Source organism: Furipterus horrens, unplaced genomic scaffold (genome assembly GCF_987537825.1).
Source record: "Furipterus horrens unplaced genomic scaffold, mFurHor1.1.pri manual_scaffold_2, whole genome shotgun sequence".
In the NCBI taxonomy this organism is placed as follows: Eukaryota; Metazoa; Chordata; class Mammalia; order Chiroptera; family Furipteridae; genus Furipterus; species Furipterus horrens.
Window position 1 is genome coordinate 41,042,359 of NW_028327172.1, and position 19,738 is coordinate 41,062,096.

The window sequence follows — 19,738 nt, forward strand, 5'->3', positions numbered from 1 at the left end:
TCCAAATTACGTGTTAGAAGCAGCGCCGTCATCATTCATTCCACCTCAAGGAGGGGACTCCCGGGGCTCGCACCTGTAGCTGTAGCCCTGATGGAGGCAGATGGGCAGGAAGGGCCTGGTGACATTAGCACTCCCAGGCCATCTTCTTGGCCTGGTTCAGGAAGCCTGAAATATCCCTCCTTGTCTGACTTGCAACTGACCCATTCCTGCTGGGTCCCCCGTACACTTAGCCTGCTTTCTCTCTCTTACTTTAAAGATTTATTTATTTCTAGAGAGAGGGAAAAGGAGGGAGAAAGGGAGAGAAACAACAATGTGGGGTTGCCTCTCAATGCCCCCAACTGGGGACCTGGCCCATAGCCCAGGCATGTGCCCTGACTGGGAATTGAACCCACGACCCTCTGGTTCGCAGGCTGGGGCTCAATCCGCTGAGCCACACCAGCCAGGGTTACTTTTTCTTTTAGTACCTTTCCCTCTCCCAGTTTCTTTCAAGCACAGCCCAGGTTTTGTGTCTTGGGCGTGAAAAAGGTTCCTCTGTTCCTGAGAACTGTCCTGCCCAGGGTGGGCAGGACCTGAGGTGACCTGCTCACGTTGTGTCTGGCTAGGACCCATCCCTGCTCCTTGCCATCTCCGTCATTGGGGTCACGGTACTTCTCTTGGCCCTGAAGAACATGAACTCAAGGAGGAGAAAACTTATCACCTTACAGAACCCTGACATCAAGTACCCACTGCCGTTGATTGAGAAAGAGGTAATGGGTCATCCCACTGTCAGCAAGTAAAGGAGAGGAGGCCAAGAGTGGTAGGGAAGGTACTCACTGGGAAGGCATGGTGCTAGGACAGGCATTCATGGCCTCCAGTTTGCTCCGCACTGCCTTTGTGTGTATGTGCACACTGGGAAAGCACCAAATGGAGCTCCTTTCCCAGGCATCTGAGCTGCCCAGCAAGGCTTCTAGAAAGCTGACAGAGCCTCCCTTGTTTTCTATTTTATTAGCAAATCAGTCACAACACCAGGAGGTTCCGCTTTGGACTGCCCTCACCAGACCACGTTTTAGGGCTTCCTGTAGGTGAGTGTTGATTGATTTCATTACCAGGACTGGATGATGAAACTCAGAAACTCAGCTGGGTTGTAGAAGTTGCCCTGCTACCTTTCCTGGGATGCATGATCTCAGAGTGTTGGGAGGTAGGCTTGGGAATAGTCTGTTCCCTTTCTTGATGTTAGCTTTGGGTTGACACAGAATGGATCTCACAATGAGCATTGCAAAGGAGTGAATCTAGAGTTAAAAGCTCTAAGATCTAATTGCAGGCACCTTGCTGGGCCATCTTAGGCAAGTCCCTCAACCCTTCTAAGCCTCAAACTATGAAATGGGATTTCCCAGGCCTGTTTGCCTCTTGGTTTGTTGTAAGGATAGTGATTTATGGATGTCAAAATTCAGAAACTGCAAAGTGCTGTCTGTGCACATGGGAAGGATAAAGGAAATTGATGTTCCCCTACAGTCAGGAGAGAAGCAAGCCCAGAATGTATGGAGAGGCAGGAGGGAGTCAGGGGCCCACTACATGGGTTCTCAGCAGGGGTCTCAGACCAATACAAGGAGGCACCCATTGTAAATACTAGCCCTAGCAATCCTAGAGTTCTGAGTTGCCCCAATTTTAGTCTGTAACACCACGAAATGGCTGAGTCAGTCTTACTGAGGTGGAAAACCCCTGCTAGGTCCACAGCCGAGGAAACCAGAACTTTGTACAGACTGCTAGTGCCTGGTGGAGATCCTCATCCATTGCCTGTGTGCATGAGACAAAGCCTTGACCTCACCTCCAGAAAGTGTTAACATTACCCATTAGGTAGCCAGCCGGGCTCCTCACCCTCCATGCTGCTTCCTGTCTCTGTCTTCATCCATGACAGCTCAGTGTTGGCCTGCCTTCTAGTCCTTTGCCTGGCCTGTTGGCAAGAAGGCTAAAAGAGTAAAAGACTTTGAGAAATAGAATATCTTAGAGTCTGTCACGGGGACTTCTGGTCAAGATGGAGGCGTAGGTAGACACACTTCACTTCCTCGTGCAACCAGAGAGAATTACAACCAGATCTCAAGACAATAACATCCAGAACTGTCAGAAAACCAAGCTATGTGGAAGTCCAACAACCAAGGATTTATAGAAGCCACATTCATCCAGATGGGTAGGAGGGGCGGAGTCATGGAGACAGGCAGAGGGTGGTGTAGCACGGAGAGGTGGTGGCAGTGGTGAAATGGTTGGTCCCACACTCACATATGGTAGATAAAAATCAGGAGGGACACCTTGGGAGTAAACAATCCCAGCCCCAGGCCAGACCACACAGCCCAGGGTTCCAGCACTGGGAAGATAAATCCCCATTACCTCTGGCTGTAAAAACCAGTGGGGGTTGGGGTGGCAGAAGGAACTGCTGGATTTTTGCCACTTAAAGAGCCCACATGGACTTGGAATGTATGCAAACCTGCCCACTCTGGGTTTCACCACCAGGGCAGCACCTAGAAGGGTGCCAATCCCTTGCAGGGAGTGGGTGAGGTGACTAAAAATGGGGTGAGTGCCAGGCAAACCTCCAGAAGCCAAGCCTTTCCCACCACAAACAGAGCCACAAAGCAGTTAAGCCAATGGTTCTCAACCTTCCTAATGCCACGACCCTTTAATACAGTTCCTCGTGTTGTGGTAACCCCCAACCATAACTAAAACATAGTGATTAATCACAAAAACAATATTTAATTATATATGTGTTTTCCAATGGTCTTAGGCGACCCCTGTGAAAGGGTCGTTCGACCCCCAAAGGGGTTGCGACCCATAGGTTGAGAACCGCTGAGTTAAGCAGATGGCTCTGCCCCACACAATTTACAGGTGCCTTTGCTACATATGCCATACTACTGTGACAGGGAGTAAAAGAAGCTCTACCTAATGCACAGAAACAAACACAGGGAGGCTGCCAGATTGAGGAAGTAAAGAAATATGGCCTAAATGAAAGAACAGAACAAGACCCCAGAAAAAGGAGGAAATGAAATGGAGATAGCCAGCCTATCAGATGAAGAGTTCAAAACACTGGTGATAAGGATGCTCAGAGAAATGATTATGGCCACAAAATAAAGGAAGAAATGAAGTTTACACAAAGTGAAATAAAAATACATAGAGAACCAACAGTGAAGGGAAAGAAGCCAGAATTCAAATCAATGATTTGGAACAAAAGAAAGAAATAAACATTCAACCAGAACTAAAAGAAGAAACAAGAATGCAAAGAAGTTAGGAGAGGCTTAAGAACCTCTGGGACAACTTTAAATGTACCAACATCCGAATCATACAAATGCCAGAAGGAGAAGAGGAAGAGCAAGAAATTGAAAACTTACTTGAAAAATAATGAAAGAAAACTTCCCTAATTTGGTGAAGGAGATAGACATACAAGTCCAGGAAGCACAGAGAGTCCCAAACAAGCTGGACCCAAAGAGGACCACTCCAAGAGACATCATAATTAAAATGCAGAAGGTAAAAGATAAAGAGAGAATCTTAAAAGCAGCAAGAGGAAAACAGAGTTACCTACAAAGGAGTACCCATAAGACTCTTAGCTGATTTCTCAAAGGAAACTCTGCAGGCAAGAAGGGGCTGGCAAGTATTCAAAGTGATGAAAAGCAAAGGCCAACAACCAAGATTACTCTATCCAGCAAAGCTACCATTTAGAATGGAAGGGCAGATAAAGTGCTTCCCAGACAAGGTAAAGCTAAAGGAGTTCATCATCACAAAGCCTTTATTACATGAAATGTTAAAGGGACTTTTTTAAGAAAAAGAAGAGCAAAACCATGAACATTAAAAAGGCAACAAATTTATAGCTGTCAACAACTAAATCTAAAGAAAACAACAGCAACAACTAAACAACCAACAAGAAAAGGAACAATCATAAATATGGAGATCATTTGGAGGGTTATCAGCTGGGAGGGGGAAGGGGAAGAAATGGGGAAATGGTGCAGGGATTAAGCAGCATAATTGGTAGGAACAAAATAGAAGGATGTTAAGAATAGTATAGGAAATGGAAAAGCCAAAGAACAAATACACATAAACTAAGCAGGTGGAGGGGGAAGGATTGCTGGAGGGAAGCAGGGTACAGGGTGGAGGCGGGCAAAGGAGAAAAAATTGAGACAACTGTAATAGCATAATCAATAAAATACACTTTAAAAAAAAGACTGTCATGACTCTCTCCTTATCCCTGGTGTAGGCAGTGGCAAAGTTAGTGGGACAAGGTGCCTTAGAGGCTTCTGGGAAAGTCTGCTATGAGCACTCAGAGACTGCTGATACTTCCCAGCCTGGTTGAAACGAAACAGGTTAGAGATGGGGCCTGTGGGATCAGCCCGGGCAGCCACATTTTCTCTGGGGAGGCTGCCAGGCCAGGCCCAGCTTGGCTGCATCTGAAAGAGCCTTTTTAAGGTTTCCAGTTTCAGAGTAGTTCTCAGAAGGAAGCTGCCTCAGGCTTTTATTCCTGGGTATCCCTGGTTCCCAGCCAGGCCATAGTCAGTCTCTGAGCCTGTCCTCTCTTAACCCAAAGTGTTTGTGCCTCAGGCCTCCTCAAAAACTTTGGTTCATGTTCCTAAAACTACTGGAAGGACTAGCCCCTTCAGTGTTCCTTCTTTCCTTTTCCTTCTTCTCTTCTCTCTGTTTCTCTTCAGGTCTCCACTTCTGCCTCCTATGCGTACAGGTTCTCCTCCCTTGGATACTCTGGCACAGAGCTTCCTCTCGCCTCTGCCTCCTAGCATCTCTTTATTGCAGCTTCTGTCCTCGCCACTAATTGCCTTAGTGACTGAAGTCTCCCATGTTAGATCCAGCAGAAATCAAATGGCTCCACCCATCACATGGCACTGGGATGTAGTTACGATCCATAGGTCTCTGGCCACAACTGGTCTGGTCATTTCTACACTCACTGGAGGGTCAGAATTACATGGTTCAAAACTTCATTGCTGCCTCTTAACAGAGCCATTGCACAGGAAGATACAATGCTCTTTCTAGAACTCTGGTTTGTGGGTGTCCAAATCCTGCGGCCCTGCATACCTGTGAGCTCCGGTGTTCTCTGTGCCAGGCAACAGGTTATACATGAGGGGGCTGTGACTCATTCACTGACTCTAGTGATGCATCCAGTTGAGGAAGAAATGACTTTGTGAAGGCAACATATTTTGCTTGAAAAGGGAAACTCCCTTTTCTGTCATTTTAATACTCAGCCTCCAACAATGAGCTCTTCCTGTTCCACAGTAAGCCTGTACTAACCTACAGTAGGCTTCCTGTCTGTGAAGCTCACAACTACACTGTGATGGAGGCAGGGCAGGAATACCATCCCCATTCACCCAAAGAGATGAAGTGACTTGCCCAGGGTCGCACACAGAGTGACAAGGACAGGCCTAAGAGTCAGACATCTGAATGTGGGCTCCTTCTCTGCGTGGCCCTCCTCTCACACACCCTGCCACACTATGCACCCACCTGCCTGAGGATCAGTTCTTTAGGGGAGTCCTGAGTCCTACTTAGGCTGGCCATGCCAACTTGATGTTTGATACCTTTCCTAAAGGTAACTATGTCCATCTCTCGGCCAACATTGATGGTGTTCCAGTGATGAGGCAATACACACCTGTGTCCAGTGATGATGATCAAGGCTTTGTGGACTTAATTATAAAGGTAAATGATGCCCCGTTGTCCAGCTGTTTCACCCTCACGAGCCTATTAAGGGTGGTGGGGTGGAGAAGGGACATGTGCCCTGGGCAGTGTCCTTTAACAGTGAACTGTTGACCTGGTGAAATCTTCAAGGGTAGCTTAGAGCAACTGTGAGTGCAGAGGACTTTCTCTGCATGGTTTCCAATAGCAAATGCATTCCTGAGTTGTGTGCGGTTGTGGCCTCAGGTCTGAGGCTGCGAAAACCATGCTGCCTTATTTTTCAGATCTACTTCAAAAACACACACCCTAATTATCCAGGCGGAGGGAAGATGACTCAGTACTTGGAGAACATGAAAATTGGGGATACCATTCTTTTTGGAGGGCCAACTGGGCGCCTGTTCTATCATGGGCCAGGTACTGGGGGGGGGGGGGGGCGGGGTTCACACTGGGAGGAAGATTCCTGCGGTGGTTCCATTGTTCTAGAAAACGCCTCATATTTGGGTCACCTGGACTTGTCCTTAAAGTTATCGTACATTCATTCCACGAGATTGTTAGTGCCATTAACGTGGGGAATGATTTGGTGTTTCCTCATCACCTGATACACAAAAGGTAAGCTACTAATGCTGAAAAATGGATAGATGGAGTCCACACTTCTTCATTTCCTTACATATTCATCATTTACTCACTGCTCTGTGAAGCTCCCCAGTAACTTCAGCATAACCTCCCTCCTTCCTCAGAAGAAAAGATCCAGTGATTCCCCCATGGAGACCCAAGCTCTACTCCCACTCTTGGCACTAGTGCACCGGGGCTGGCCAAGGAGGTCACCCTGGCTTGCTCCTCTGGCTTAAAATGGCGCAGCCACTTCCTTAGGTGGACTTGCGTCCTGCAAATCCCAAGGGAAGTCAGTGATCCTTTGCAGGCTCTCAGGCAAGAAGTCCAGAAGTCAGAAGTATCCTCTGTGTTTTCAGGGAAGTTTTCAGTCAAAGCACACAAAACAAGTAAGCCTGAAGAAAAACTGGCCAGTCAACTGGGAATGATTGCTGGGGGCACAGGTAAGAGGCTTCTGGGGGCTTCATCCATGGGTGAGCCCTGAGACCTTTCTGACTTTGGAGTCACTTGATTCTAGAAGGGGTGATGTTTGAGACAGTCACTTGCCTGGCTCTTTTAGATGGGAATGCAGGGTCAATGACAGGCCTTGAAACTAACACTGTGCCCTGCTCTCCTTCATCAACATTGTGGCTGCCCAAGAACCCTGGGGAGCCTCTTAAGTCAGGCTGGGAACATGGAAGAGGCTGGGGGCCAGGCAAGCCCACACAGGGCCTCCCAAGGACTCCTGGGTCCAGTTGAAGCCTGAGTCCCCATCTTTTGAAAATGAATGCCTGAAAGAAGAGAACAAACATGTAAGGAGACGTACAACTTGCTAGGCACCATAATAGGCACTTTTAAAACTGTCACATTTACTCAACATTAATTCTGTTTTACAAATGTGGACCCTGAAGAACTCAGACTGGTGCTTGAATCACCCCAGTCAGATAGTCAGTTGAGGGAGCTGGGCATGAAACCCAGTTCCGAAACCAAAGCCAGTGCTGCTTCCATCTTGCCATGTGAAAATGAGAAAGGGCTTTTCATTTATTGTTGCATTAGAAGGGAAAACCAGAATGAAGGGCAGTTCCCCACTTTCAGCTTTGGGGACAGAAGTAGAACTAGGGCCAGGCTGCTGCAGACCAGGGACTGTGGGCATCCAAGAGGGAAAGCTGGCCTGCCCACCTCCCGTTTTCCAGGGATCACGCCCATGCTGCAGCTCATTCGCCACATCACCAAGAACCCCAGAGACAGGACCAGGATATCCCTCATCTTTGCCAACCAGGTCAGTTCTGCTGAGTCAGCCCTGAGCTTGCAGGGGTGGGAGGGATGGAATGTTGGATGCAATGTTCGCTGAGCAGGGCTCTGGGTTCATTCCTCCCCAGACTGAGCTCACTGAGCTCCCACTGCTTGAGTGCCTGTTACTGTGGGAGGGCTAGTGAGAAGCTGAATACAGACCTGTTTTTCCTTTTTTTTTAAAACTCCTCTGTCTCCCCAGTCAACCCAAAGTACCATGCTTTCCTTCCTTAATATATAATTCTGTTCATCTGAGTATAAAATAATAGCAGCCCTCAATGCAAATTTTGGAAAATACAGAAACATAAAAATATTTTACTTATTTTGTCTTTTTTCTCTACATGCTATAGAGTTAAAATTACATACATATAGATTTGGGTTTTTTTAGTCAACATTACCATACAGACATTTTCATTAAAATTCTTTATAAATATTTTCATCAGAGTCTATATCAAGTTGCACCATAATTTACTAAATCTTCTACATTCAAGTTGTTTTTATAAATGATAGTGGTGAATAATTGTGCCTGGACTTGATCACTTTTAGATTAATTTCTTAAACAGAATCCCAGACGTGGAATTATTAGGACGAGGATTATAAAGTTTTAAGACCCAGATCTTCTGTGCAGCATCAGTGAGCCTGTGACGGATTTCTTTTGGCTTTGGCTCCCTTTACCCCGAATGAGGCTCCAGCCTCTGTTTTTCTCTCCTTTAGCTCTCCAGTGCGCGCGCGCACACACACACACACACACACACACACACAGTCTATATAAAACGTCATATTACTGCCTTAGCACCTTATGCTCCCTGGAGAAGATGCTGGGCCCACACTAAGGTTGTTTCCATTGGGTTTGCTGTTCCTGGTGTCAGTGTGGATGTTGGAGGTGGGGCTGGAACCTCTGAGTGAAGCCACCTCCCTCTTGGGGAGCCATGGCCTTCTAGCTTGCGGCAGCCACCCAGCTCCTTCACTCCCGCGGGAGGGCTTGCTGTGCAGGAACAGAGGCAGAACTCTCCTTTGCCCCGGGGGTCTGCGGGGAGCACTCAAACTAGAGAAGCTGCAGCTTGGCCAGGAATGTGCTCATTCGTCTGGGGAATAAGTAGGAAGTCCCTGGAGGGGCTTTGCTCATGCTGCTCCTTTTCTAGACAGAGGAGGACATCTTGATGAGAAAGGAGCTTGAAGAAGTTGCGAGAACTCGCCCAGATCAATTCAGCCTGTGGTACACCCTGGACAGGCCTCCTGTTGGTATGAATCCCATGGTCCCCACCATGGGTCAGCTCCAACCCTTGACCCACCTCAAGGACTAGTCCCTGGGTTGGTTGGTTTGTTAAGACTGGGCTTGGGGGTTGCAGACTTGTGTTCCATCTCTGCGTGGGATATATAGGAATTTGAAGGAGAGAGGATTTGGGATGACCTGCTTGTAAGGGCAAAGGCAGGTGTCCGATATCTCAGCCATACTGCACACTACACTGAATATCATGGGGGACACTGAGGCACTGGGCCACCCAGAACACCCACCCCACATGCATCCCAGAGGCTCACATACGCAGCATCTAACATGGCCACTGCCGCCCCCCCCCCCCCACTCACCTCACCTGGACAACAGTCCTCACACGCTGAGCCTCCGCCAGCACCCAACCACCTCTGTGCACACCACACTCCACAAGGCCAGCATACCCTTCAGGTTGCCTCTTCCACACTGCACAGAGCTGTGTCCGCCTTGTCATATAGCGCATTGCCCAGCAGAGGGAGTCACCCAGTGGAGCCAATCCACAAACCCCACCACACTGCCCTGCAGCGTTGTAGGTGGCTGCTTTGATTTACACCACACCTCGCACAGTGCGCCTCACTGTCCTGTTCCCCATCCTCGCCAGTGCTTAGAGCATGCAGACTCCAGCCAGGAGCCTCAGGCCCTGGGATCTAGGGTAGATACTGCAGAGGGCTGCCTGGGTGCTCCCGTCCTCTACTTTTCAGCTTTCTGCAGAGAACAGTAGTACAGACTTCTGAGTCTTGGAGAGCAGCTTCCCCTCCCCCCCCCACCCCCCTGGCTTTAGGGAGGGACAGAAAGAAGCCCAGGGTCAGGGACTTGACCTGGCACCTCCACGGCTTTTTTTTCTGTTTAATCGCAGGTTGGAAGTACAGTTCAGGCTTCATTACCATCGACATGCTCAAGGAGCACCTCCCTGCCCCTGGGAAGTCCACATTCATCCTGGTGTGTGGCCCACCACCCCTGATCCAGACAGCCGCTCACCCTAACCTGGAGAAACTGGGTTATACCAAGGACATGATTTTCACCTACTAACACCTTCTTTGCTTTTAGCAAACTTCCCTAGTCTTTACATCTGTTTCAAGTGAGTTCAGCGTCACCATGTCCAAAAGTGCCTCCTGATGTGCCCTTGGGCATGCTGGCGCTCCTCTCTTTTTGGTTGGCTTAAGAAGGATTTAAGGGGCTGGAGACAAAGTGGCTTCTGGAGTCTCCTTGCTTGCAGAGGCCTAAAGGAACACCATTTTAGTATCTCCCCCCTTGGTTTAGTGGAATAAACTTGAGTACAAAGTAGACAGCCCATGCAGTGTGGCTCTGTGGGGGACCCACTAGGCACTTCGAAGGCCTTGGCCTGCCCTCCATATAAGCTGGCTTGTGTGTGTCCACAGGGGCGGGAGGGAGGCAGAACTAGCAAAAGTGCTGGGGCAGAATTTCAGAATCCAAATGGGGTCATGTCAACTCCCAGTAATCTCTCTTGACCTCACCTCCCCACCCTCATAGTGTTTTAAGATCAGTTCTACTAGAGGGTTCAGGCCCCCTCCATGAGCACCCTTCCTTCTGTTGTGGGAGACCCTCAAAATAGGAATGGTTAAAAACACATCAGGGCAGTAGGTGAATCCACAGGGTAGGTGGGCTCCGGGAATCCTAGACTCCCTGCACTTTGCAAAACATATGGAGGTAAGAGGTGCCTTTTTGCTAGCATCTGCTAAATGCCAGGCCCTATTCTCATGCAGTGATGGAGGGGCGGTTACAGACAGAAGCTTCTGAACTTGCAAACAAAATTAGGTTCCAGAAGCTACTCCTTAAATCATTTATAGCACAAGTGACCACTCTTGCCACCTGCTGCTCATGGCCAGCATGACATGCTCCTGCTCTCCATCATCTGTGAGGGGGTAGAACCCTTCCGCACTTAATTATGTATAGTTCTCATAACAAGTCACGTGTTTTGTGGGCCTTTCGTTCTTCAGGTTATAGATGAGGAAGAAGCTGGGCCTCAGAGACAAAGTTATTGTCCCCAGGTAATTCAGCCAGTAGGTGGCAGGGTTGGGCTTCTAACCTGGGTCTGTTTCATTCCAAGTCACTCCTTCCCTTTTCACAATGAGCACAGCAGCAGCATTGCCAAACCTGGGTGTCAGTGGATTTCTTATTCAACATCTATGGGGGTAAGGGAGAGAGAGGAACACGGCTCTAGAGAACAGGGTGGCCTCACAGAGGGCCGGTGGGGGTGGGGTGCAGGGAGGCAGCCAGTCTCCATCCCTGCACATGTTCAGCGCATCCTCAGTGAGTCCCCGACCCAGAGAAAGGTACTCCGCTGGGCTCTGCACCATGAGTAAGATCCTGCCCTTGGATATTTTTCTTAAACACAAATCTCACCAGGCTTTTCTGCTTTAAACCTCTTACTGCTTTCACTGGTCCCCACCTGGCCACCCTGGGTCTCCAGACAAATTCCAGGGGCCTGGTTTACAAGGCCTTTCCTGACCTAGCTCCGGTGACTGCCCCAGATTCTTCCTTCCCTGGACCTCGCACTCTGGCCTCATTCTCTGGCTCAGCAGTTCTCAACTAGAGGGGATCTTCTCCCCCCAGGGAATAGTCGGGTTGTCACAACTAGAGAAGAGGTGCTTTTGGCAGCTACAGGGAGAGGCCCAGGGTGCTGCTAAACACGCTACAGCACATAGGATGGCCGCCATCACATGAAATTGTCCAGCTCCGAACAACAGGGCGAAAGCTGAGAAACTGCTCTTGGCACACCAGCTTCCTAGGACGTGTTGAGATGTTCCAAGTCTGTCTGGCGTGCCTTTCCTCTCTGGCATGGTTGGGGAACCTTCTTCATCTTTCAAAATTCAAATAACACCTCTATCTTGGAGCCTTTTTGGTCCCACCGGCGTCCAGTCCTCCATTAAAAATGACACCTTGCTGTTTGGGGCTGTAGAGACTTTTCCTGGAGCATGTGGAGCATTCAGCACACTTGTCTGAAACCGATCTGTATTCCCTCCCCAGACCACCAGCACCCATAGGCAGGCACCTCGGCGGTCATGCCTTATCCCTAGCCCTTCTTAGTCCCGCATGGAAGGCACTTAACCTGACGTGTGAAGGAGTGAGTGGGTGGTGAACTTAGCACGGATCTCCTGAGCCAGGTGAGAACCAGGAGCCCACCCACAGCCGGTGCTTCACAAGTTGTGTTGAGGGTGGGTGTGGTAAGGGAGAAAGACGACGCCTTACTTCAAGGTAGGCCAGTAAGTGCTTGGGCTCAAGGGACACAGGGACGTCCAACTGAAACACCAGTGCAGGCTTCCTGAAAGAGGCCGAGTCTGCTGGGTCTCCACAGTCAGGACCTTGGGACCGGGACAAGGAGAAAAGTACATCCCACAGTGAGGGAACGACAGAAGTGCAGGCTCGAGCATGGCTTGACGAAGGCTGAAGATTCAAAAGGGCCTTGGGTGCCAGTGAAGGCTTTGAAGTCTAATCTGTGGTGAATTCTGGAACCAAGTTCCTAGCCAGTACTTTGGGAAGGTCACTTAGGATGGGGTAGAGAAGTCTGGAGGGGACCAACTGGAAAGGTAAGGGGCCAAGTAGGAGACCAGCTGTGAAAGTCAGATGAGAGATGGAGCCTGAGCTAGAGCGATCACAGCGGGGGGAAGGAGGCGGGCAGGCACTCTGGGGCAGGCCCCTGTAGGGCAGGGGCATGGGTACAGGTACGAGTGAGACACCTGAGGTTTGTAGGCTTCTCTGGAAGATGGGGAGTTGCTATGGAAAGGTTGATTTGAGATTCCCGAGGGCCTTCCACTGGGGGGAGCTGTTAGCTCGGACGATGGCCTCTGAGGCAATGAGGGAAAGGCTGGAGCCGGTGCTGTGTCAGCTAGGGTGAGGGCGAGGGCCCCTGAGTGTGTGTCTTGGCGGCGACGTCTCTGCTCAAGGCCGGGCAGCCCAACAGCACTGAGAACCTGAGACATGCTTGCTTTGCAGAGTAGACTGAGGGCAGCCAGGGCCGGGGAGGGAGTCTCACTGCTCCTTTCCTGTTCTAACCCCAAATACCCTCATCGGACCAGACTCCTGTGAGTGTGAACACATGCTTCTGTCTGGAAGCAGCCCAGGGAGGGGGCCCCTATGATCACTTTACCCAGCTCAGCCACTGCAGAATATTCAGATCATTTTTCAGAACTTTTTTTTTTTCCCCAGCAGAGATTTTTATGAACTCACAGACCTTCCCCTTTGGTGTAAGTACCTCCCAGCTGTCACCAGGAGGTTCAGCCATTGAGTCTGAGCTGACATCTCACTGCCCTCCACACACACGTGGTCTGCAGTCATGTATAAAAGTACAAAAGGTATAAAAGCTGTGGTGAAGAGCACAGCAGGGCTGAAAACACAGGCGCTGGGGCCACCTCCCGGACATCTGTCCACAGCCCCACTTCCCTCCCGTCAGCACCCATGCCCGAGATGCCCCGCCTGCCTCAGTCTGGGCTGTGCGGTGGCTCTGTTCCAGCCCCCCACTGAACCAACACCTCAGGGCCCCCACACGTGCCTCTCTGGGCTCTCAGCCACGCAGAAGTCATCTCCAGTCCTCAGAGCTGGGAGCGGCCAGGCGAGAGTCGTTCAGCATCTGGTCCTGGCTCAGCATGGTCTGAAAGGACACAGCCGAGGGCGCAGTTGAACAGGGCTGGGGTCAAGGCCACCCTGCAGCAGCTACATGGGAAGCGGAGGGCAATGGTGGGGTCCCGTCTGATACTAGCACCCTGTAAGTTCATGGTGTCCCAGGGACTCGCATATTGGGTCAGAATAGACAGCACTATCAAGGTAATACATTGCTCATTCCTCAGAGGTAAATCGCTATTTCAAGGCCACCAGAAATCCTTTAGAGGTGATAAGGGCAGAGCCATTTAAGTGTGTGAGCCAAGAAAAAAATAAAAATAAAAATGATCCTACTTGGATTCAGGAAGATGCCCTCCTCCCATTATGCCCTTGGATACAGCCTTCTCGATGTGTCTTGATAGACAGGCAAAGGACAGTGACAGTGGCCTCATCAGGACAGATGCTACAGCCAGTGGGCTCAATGATGCAGTAGATCGGGAACTAATGGGCCCCAGAATGCATGGGGCCTCAAAAATGTGAAACTTCCCTGACGCTGGCCTTTTCTTGCCAGCTCTAGTCTGCCCATGAACCTTGTAAGGAGGGTATCTTTAGCACTGCTTTACAGATAACTAAGCCAGGGCTCAGAGAGAGAATGACTTGCCCAAGTTCCCAGAGAAGGAGCTTGAACCAGGCTGGTCTCTGAGGCTGCTCCTCTCCCGAGACCATGCTGTCTCTCCATTGTACAGTTTGTCCTCATTGGGCACACCAGGATATGCTCATGTGAATTGATATCCATGATGTCAGAGGCATGAAAGGATATATGTGCCCTCATGGGCAAAGAGGGTAGAACGGTGTCTACCAGACCAGAGGTAAGGCCTGGGTGTTGGGCTGACTAGGCAGGTGACCCAGAGCTGCTGAGCATCTCGGTTTCCTCACCAGCTCTGGGACTGGGAAGAGGACCTGAGACCTAGCGCACGTTAGCTGGTTTTTGCTCAAGGTCCATACCCTTCCCCACGCTCTGAACAGCTCAAGGTCCAGCAGCAGGCCAGTGAAGGCCTCTGCCCTGCCTGCTGCCTCAGGCTCTGGCCCCAGCACTCGGCACCGTTCTCCGTTCCCTCCCAGCTGAGGCACTGATGACACAGGCTCTGGAACAGGGACGGGGCTGTCGCAGGCCTTGTACACCACCTCAGCAAACTCACAGAGCCTCCCAGCACCTGCTGTGAAGAGAGGGTCGGGGGCCTACCGTGAGGCGGTGAATGTCTTGGGAGAGGAGCCCTATCTGCGTCACAGTGCCTTCTGAAGGTGCCATCTGTAAAATGGGCAGCAGCCCGGTCAGCGCACGTGGACTCCACTCATGATTCAGAAATGGCATGCAAGCCCAGCCTGCTCAGGCATGCTCCCCTGGGGTGCAGACAAGGAGGGGGCCAGGCCCTAGAGTGACAGGTGGGCAGAGCACATGCTGCTCTGCCCCTGGGGCAAAGCAGAGCCTCCAGGACCCCACACTGCCATGCACACACTCTGCTGGGTCCCCACCGTGACACCAGCTCTAAGGGACACCAGAGCAGGGCACAGACAGGGTCTGTGAGAAACAGCCCTTCGGTATATGCTCAATGTTCTATTTCCAGCAGCAGAGATGAAGGACTGCAGGACGCTGAACACACTGAAAACTGCTGGCACCAACAGGACCCCAGACACTGATGCCCAGGATAGGCCCAGGTGAGCGTCCTCAGGGAGCCGCCGAAGGAGCTTCTCACCACCAGGATGTCCCTCCCCTCCCTTCCCCCTCAGGTAATGCTGGTCCGCTCCTTCTCCCTGAAACTATTCGGGCATTGTAAATTTGGACGCATCCGCCATGGGAATCACGTATAACCAACCCCTCATTTTACAGGCGGGCATATTGGGGCCCACAAAGAGGTAGAGGCCTTGCTTGAGGCTGCACAGAGAATTAGTGAGGCAAGTCCATGCAGTTTGAAAACAGGCACATGCAGGGATACCCTCACCAGGATGTGATAAGAAATAAGGGACAGAGCCTTCCCTGCTATGTCTCTCCAGCTGCAGTGCCCAGGTACCAGCCTTGAGGAGCACGTCTCTTACAGTGGTCCCAGGCACTGGCATCAAACACCAGCCATGCCAGCTGGTGAGCTTGTCCATCCCCCACTGGCAAGAGTTCAGGGGAGACCATAGGCCACGACCTGAAGTTATAGGTAGTTTAGGAAGCAAATCTGAGCATCAGCTTCCTCTGGGACCAACTCAGAGTGCCCTCAATGGGGTCACGAGGCTCCAGGCCTCCAGACAGTCACCATGAGGCTGTTATGCTTCTGCAGATGAGGCCCCAGGGGACCCTGTTGAGCCAAAAGCTGCCCTGGGACAAACTGGAATCTCCTGAGCAGGAGCCCAGACTAGCAAGGCATGTCTCTCATGCAGTTCTTGGCCAGACAAAGCCCGTCTGGAAGACCCATTATCAGTTAGTCAGCCTCTAAATCAGGAGGATAGGTCTGCGGCAGCGCTGCCAATGCAGATAGACCAACCCCTCAATGGTTACGGGCCCAGCTAGGTCAATAACAGAGAAGCTGGCAAAACACATAAAAGAACAGAAAGTCCTTCCAGCAAGGCCGCCTTCTTGTCTCCCCACTACCCCCTTCACTATGTGGCTCACGCCGCTGAAAGGGAAGCCAACTTTGGGGTCTGCATGACAGATGTGACCTACAGTCAGGATGTGTGTGAGACACGAGGGAGGTGGAGCCTGAAGCCACAGGACCTCCTCTGAAGGATATGGGGTAGGGGGGTCCTTCCTTGCCCCATCGCCCTCATCCACGACACTTGGCAGACCCTGAGGGTGCACCTGGGGAGGACCTGGCCCAGTGCCGTTGGCTCTCAAGCTATGCAGGGAGCAGGACACCATCTCCAGATGCACTCAGCTCTCTTCCCCCAACAAGATTAATGATATGCTGTACTGTTTGCTTTCTACATAAATATTGTTTTTATTACCAGAAGGAAGTGGCCACCTCTGTAAGAAGGCACGCCACAGTTACACTGTCACTGTGGCAGAAAGCCCTGCTGCTGTCTCTTTGATCTCAACCAAGACTCTGTGGCCACAGGCCTAAGGCACTTGAGGTTGTTCCCCAACTGAAGCCCAGGGGAGGGGCCCAAGAGCTGAGCCTCTGGAGATTGTCCATGGTCTCTGGACCTGTGTCCAAGCTCGTATATTTCCACTGGTGCTGAAGATGGACATAAAGAATTACTAAAAATGTACAAGCATCTTTAAGGGTCTTTCCTCCTGAGTCCACCTTTGGCAGTAGTTCCCGAAGTCTGGTCCCTTAGCAAAGGTGCAACTCCACACCCTCAGGGTTCAAAGAGAGACTGGCCCAGGGGTGCACAGTCGCTGGACTGTCCTCCAAGAGTCATGCACATGTGCAGGGGATGAGATGCAGTTATATGGTGACACACACGGTGTTACTGTGAGTTCTCAGGGTGCACAGAGAGGACGGGTGACAGGGGCATCAGCTAATCTGTCCCACCTGGTCCAGTCCATCCACTTCAGAGGCATTGAGTGGGCTGAGGCCCCGGTAGCCACTGTAGACCCTGTCCCTGACACTGTCACTGGGCTCCATCGGGCAAATGTAGTCCGTCGATTCATCGAACTTCTTTTTTCTTATGTTTCCAAAATGTGAAAATCCCAGTTTCCTTGGCTAAAACACAGCAAATGCAAGATTATAAGAAGATTATCAAGCTGGTGTGCAGGTATGACTGACAACACACTGCACAGCAGGCCTCTGAGGGAAGAAGTAAGGCCAGCTGCTTCTAGAAAAACTCTCAACAAAACAGAGCTCCTATAAGCAATTTATATGCTGGGGAAAGACCAACATATATAATCTTGAACACGGTGAGTTGCTCCTCTGAGACTCCATTCCTGAAACTCATGCCATGCTATCCCAGTAGTGATGCTGGTATTTCCCAAGGGGTGGAGTGGGGACTGGGATGCCTAGAGGACCTGCCTCTCCATAGCTGCTGGTACCACACAGGAGAACTCTCCCTTCCTACCTCTTGCCTTTGTGAAGACACACGGGCCAGCCCTGGGTGGCCTTCCCCCACTTCTCCAGTTCTGCCCAGCAGTATTTCTGCTTGTCTCTTCCAGACACATTTCCTGTCCTGCTCCCTTGGTGAAGGAGGTCTGGTAAGGACAATGTGGCTCAGGCAGGTCAAATGGGCTTTGTGGCCTTCAGAGAGCCTCAGTGAGAGGTGCTGGTGCTTGGACAGCCTCAGGACCTCTGGATAGCTATGTGCTGGCCACTCCACAGAGCAACTGGGGCCAGCTGCCAAGAGGAACACACCCTGAGTTGGCAGGAAAGCTTTGACCAAGACACTCTACAGCACTGGCATAGAGCTGGGCTTGACTGCAGGGAGCCCAGACTCGGGAAAATTCATCAAGGCAGCCTTGGGGTAGTAGGCAAGCTCCTAGCCTCCTGAGAATAAATGCTTCTTGCACATGATGTCTGTGTAAAGAAGCCTGCACTTCGTTCATTGGAGTCAATAGTGGCAAGAACTGGCCTAACAGAGACGAACAGACAGTGAGACCAGAGCAGAAGCTGAGAGAGCCTCCCCGTGCGGGTGGCACACACTGGTTTGGCTCCAGGTGTTGGGTCAGCCACTATCCCACATGAGGGCCAGAAGGGAGGCCTCCATGACCACCACCACAGAAGGGGCCCAGCAACTCACCCGGACTTTGGCTGTGGTGGTCAGTGGGGTGTAAGCTGGTGAGGTCATTTTCTCTCGTTTTTCCTGTTCAGCCTCAGGACCAATCAGAGCATTGAATTTGGTAGTTAGGTGGCGTCTGAGGAGCGTCTTTTGTGGTGGGATATTGAGAAGCATGGCCAGGGTGTCCCCAGTGAAGCGTGGCTCCAGGATCTTAAAAGAAACCAGACGAACCACCCAGTGGTGACTATGGTGGCCCCTGGTGATGACACTAAGCCATGGCCCCATGGGCCTGGGAGTGACTCCAGGACAGGGGCTGAAGCTTACCCGCCTGACCTGTGTCCCACTCCCCTGTCTACCTGGCACAGGGGACACCTGCACAGACACTAGCACAACTGTTGACGGATCATCTCATTTTCACAGACCAGCAAAGACCTGTGATCTCTGAGATAAAGCCATCTCCCAGGGTCCACTCTGGATGACATCCAAGCCACTCCTTCCTCATTTCCCTGCTGGCTTTGCCACATGACAGATCTGAGTGATGATAAGGATTGTATCACAGCATGAGGAAGTTACATTTTAGTGGTCTCTCCCTCACTTCCTCATCCCTCTGATCCTCTAGGAGGCAACCCCTTTGTCCTGGAACCCTCTGGGTCTGTGGCTAGAAGTCCTTCCAGAAGCCGTCTTGCTTCTACGGGGTATACTAATTCTCAAACACAAATTATCAGAACACTTTGAGACTTCAACTTCTATAAGGGTTTCAGATGAGATATTAATTATTGTTACTAGGACTTATGTCTAGCCCTTAAGAAAGCAGTTTCTGACTAGCCCAGTTTTCACCGAGGCAGGTGGGCTAGTCCAGAGAGCCACTCACAATGAGACCCCCATGAACGCCACTCCCACGGAGGTTGGGCGCATACTCTGCCAGGTCCACGGATCGCAGCCACTCCATCACCCTGTGGTTGGACCACTGCACCACTTCTGAAGGAGAAAGGTTACTCTGTGAGGGGAGAAGAATGAAGAAATTAGGTCTACTAGACCCCACCATGGAGCTGTGTGGAACAGCCCCCGGGAATGAGCCCACCACGGATGCCTCCCCAAAAGACGACGCTCACGCCTAAGTGACTCAGGCAGCAACACTGACAGCCTGAGAGCCTTTCCATTTCCAAGAAATAAAACTGTTGTGGAATCTTGCATGGTTTTCTACACTAAGATTTATGATTTCATAATCCTGCTTATTCCCTAACTTTGGAACCGACAGTCCCAAAAGGCATACGGTCATTCATTCAGTGATTCAACACAACTTTAAACAGGACTGTCAATTATGAGCTGAGTGATTTATAGACAAAAAACCTCCCTGGTGTGGCCGAATATTTTAGAAGAGCACACATTAAGATACTTGTGCCTAAGTGCCCTTATGTGGCAATGGGTCTTCAAGATACCCAGCTTGTGCTTGACATATAGAAGACATTCAAAATATATTTGTTGAATAGGGGAAAAACAGGTGATGGAGGGTAGAGGTGAAGGTCCTCAGTTGCTCAGAAAACTGAGTTAATCTTACAGCAGAGTGAGACTTAGCTCCCAGGAACATAAGAAACAGGGTGCAGTCACAACCCTTTAGCTTCAGGGCCCACGGAGAACTCCGTGGTTCATGGAACATTATTGGAGACTTGTCCAGTATTTTGGGTTGCTGTATTAACCTACACTATT

General features: G+C 50.7%; 2 protein-coding genes across 2 annotated transcripts in view; one reads left to right on the plus strand and one right to left on the minus strand.

Annotated features, from left to right (window-relative positions):
- The first annotated feature begins 608 nt into the window (after positions 1 to 608).
- On the plus strand, positions 609 to 10,063 carry CYB5R2 (cytochrome b5 reductase 2). Its single transcript, XM_090264309.1, has 8 exons — positions 609 to 746; positions 989 to 1,061; positions 5,549 to 5,655; positions 5,916 to 6,045; positions 6,600 to 6,683; positions 7,413 to 7,498; positions 8,652 to 8,751; positions 9,636 to 10,063. The coding sequence occupies exons 1-8, from the start codon at positions 669 to 671 to the stop codon at positions 9,806 to 9,808; spliced, it is 831 nt and encodes a 276-aa protein (XP_090120435.1). The 5' UTR covers positions 609 to 668; the 3' UTR covers positions 9,809 to 10,063.
- Positions 10,064 to 12,414: 2,351 nt separating this feature from the next.
- PPFIBP2 (PPFIB scaffold protein 2) overlaps positions 12,415 to 19,738 on the minus strand; it is a 95,054-nt gene continuing 87,730 nt past the window's right edge. The window contains exons 23-27 of the mRNA XM_090264317.1: positions 18,903 to 19,028; positions 18,053 to 18,241; positions 16,855 to 17,025; positions 14,580 to 14,645; positions 12,415 to 13,388 (exon numbers count right to left, since the gene is read on the minus strand). Of these exons, the coding sequence (XP_090120443.1) occupies positions 13,317 to 13,388; positions 14,580 to 14,645; positions 16,855 to 17,025; positions 18,053 to 18,241; positions 18,903 to 19,028 (624 nt within the window). The 3' untranslated portion in view covers positions 12,415 to 13,316. The remainder of the gene's footprint in view (positions 13,389 to 14,579; positions 14,646 to 16,854; positions 17,026 to 18,052; positions 18,242 to 18,902; positions 19,029 to 19,738) is intronic.

Bases quoted from the DNA above. Each gene is read 5' to 3' on its own strand.
- CYB5R2 (XM_090264309.1), top strand. From the start codon at position 669: ATGAACTCAAGGAGGAGAAAACTTATCACCTTACAGAACCCTGACATC. The intron at 1,062-5,548 runs GTGAGTGTTGAT...CCTTTCCTAAAG, and splicing joins CGTTTTAGGGCTTCCTGTAG to GTAACTATGTCCATCTCTCG. The intron at 5,656-5,915 runs GTAAATGATGCC...CTTATTTTTCAG, and splicing joins TTGTGGACTTAATTATAAAG to ATCTACTTCAAAAACACACA.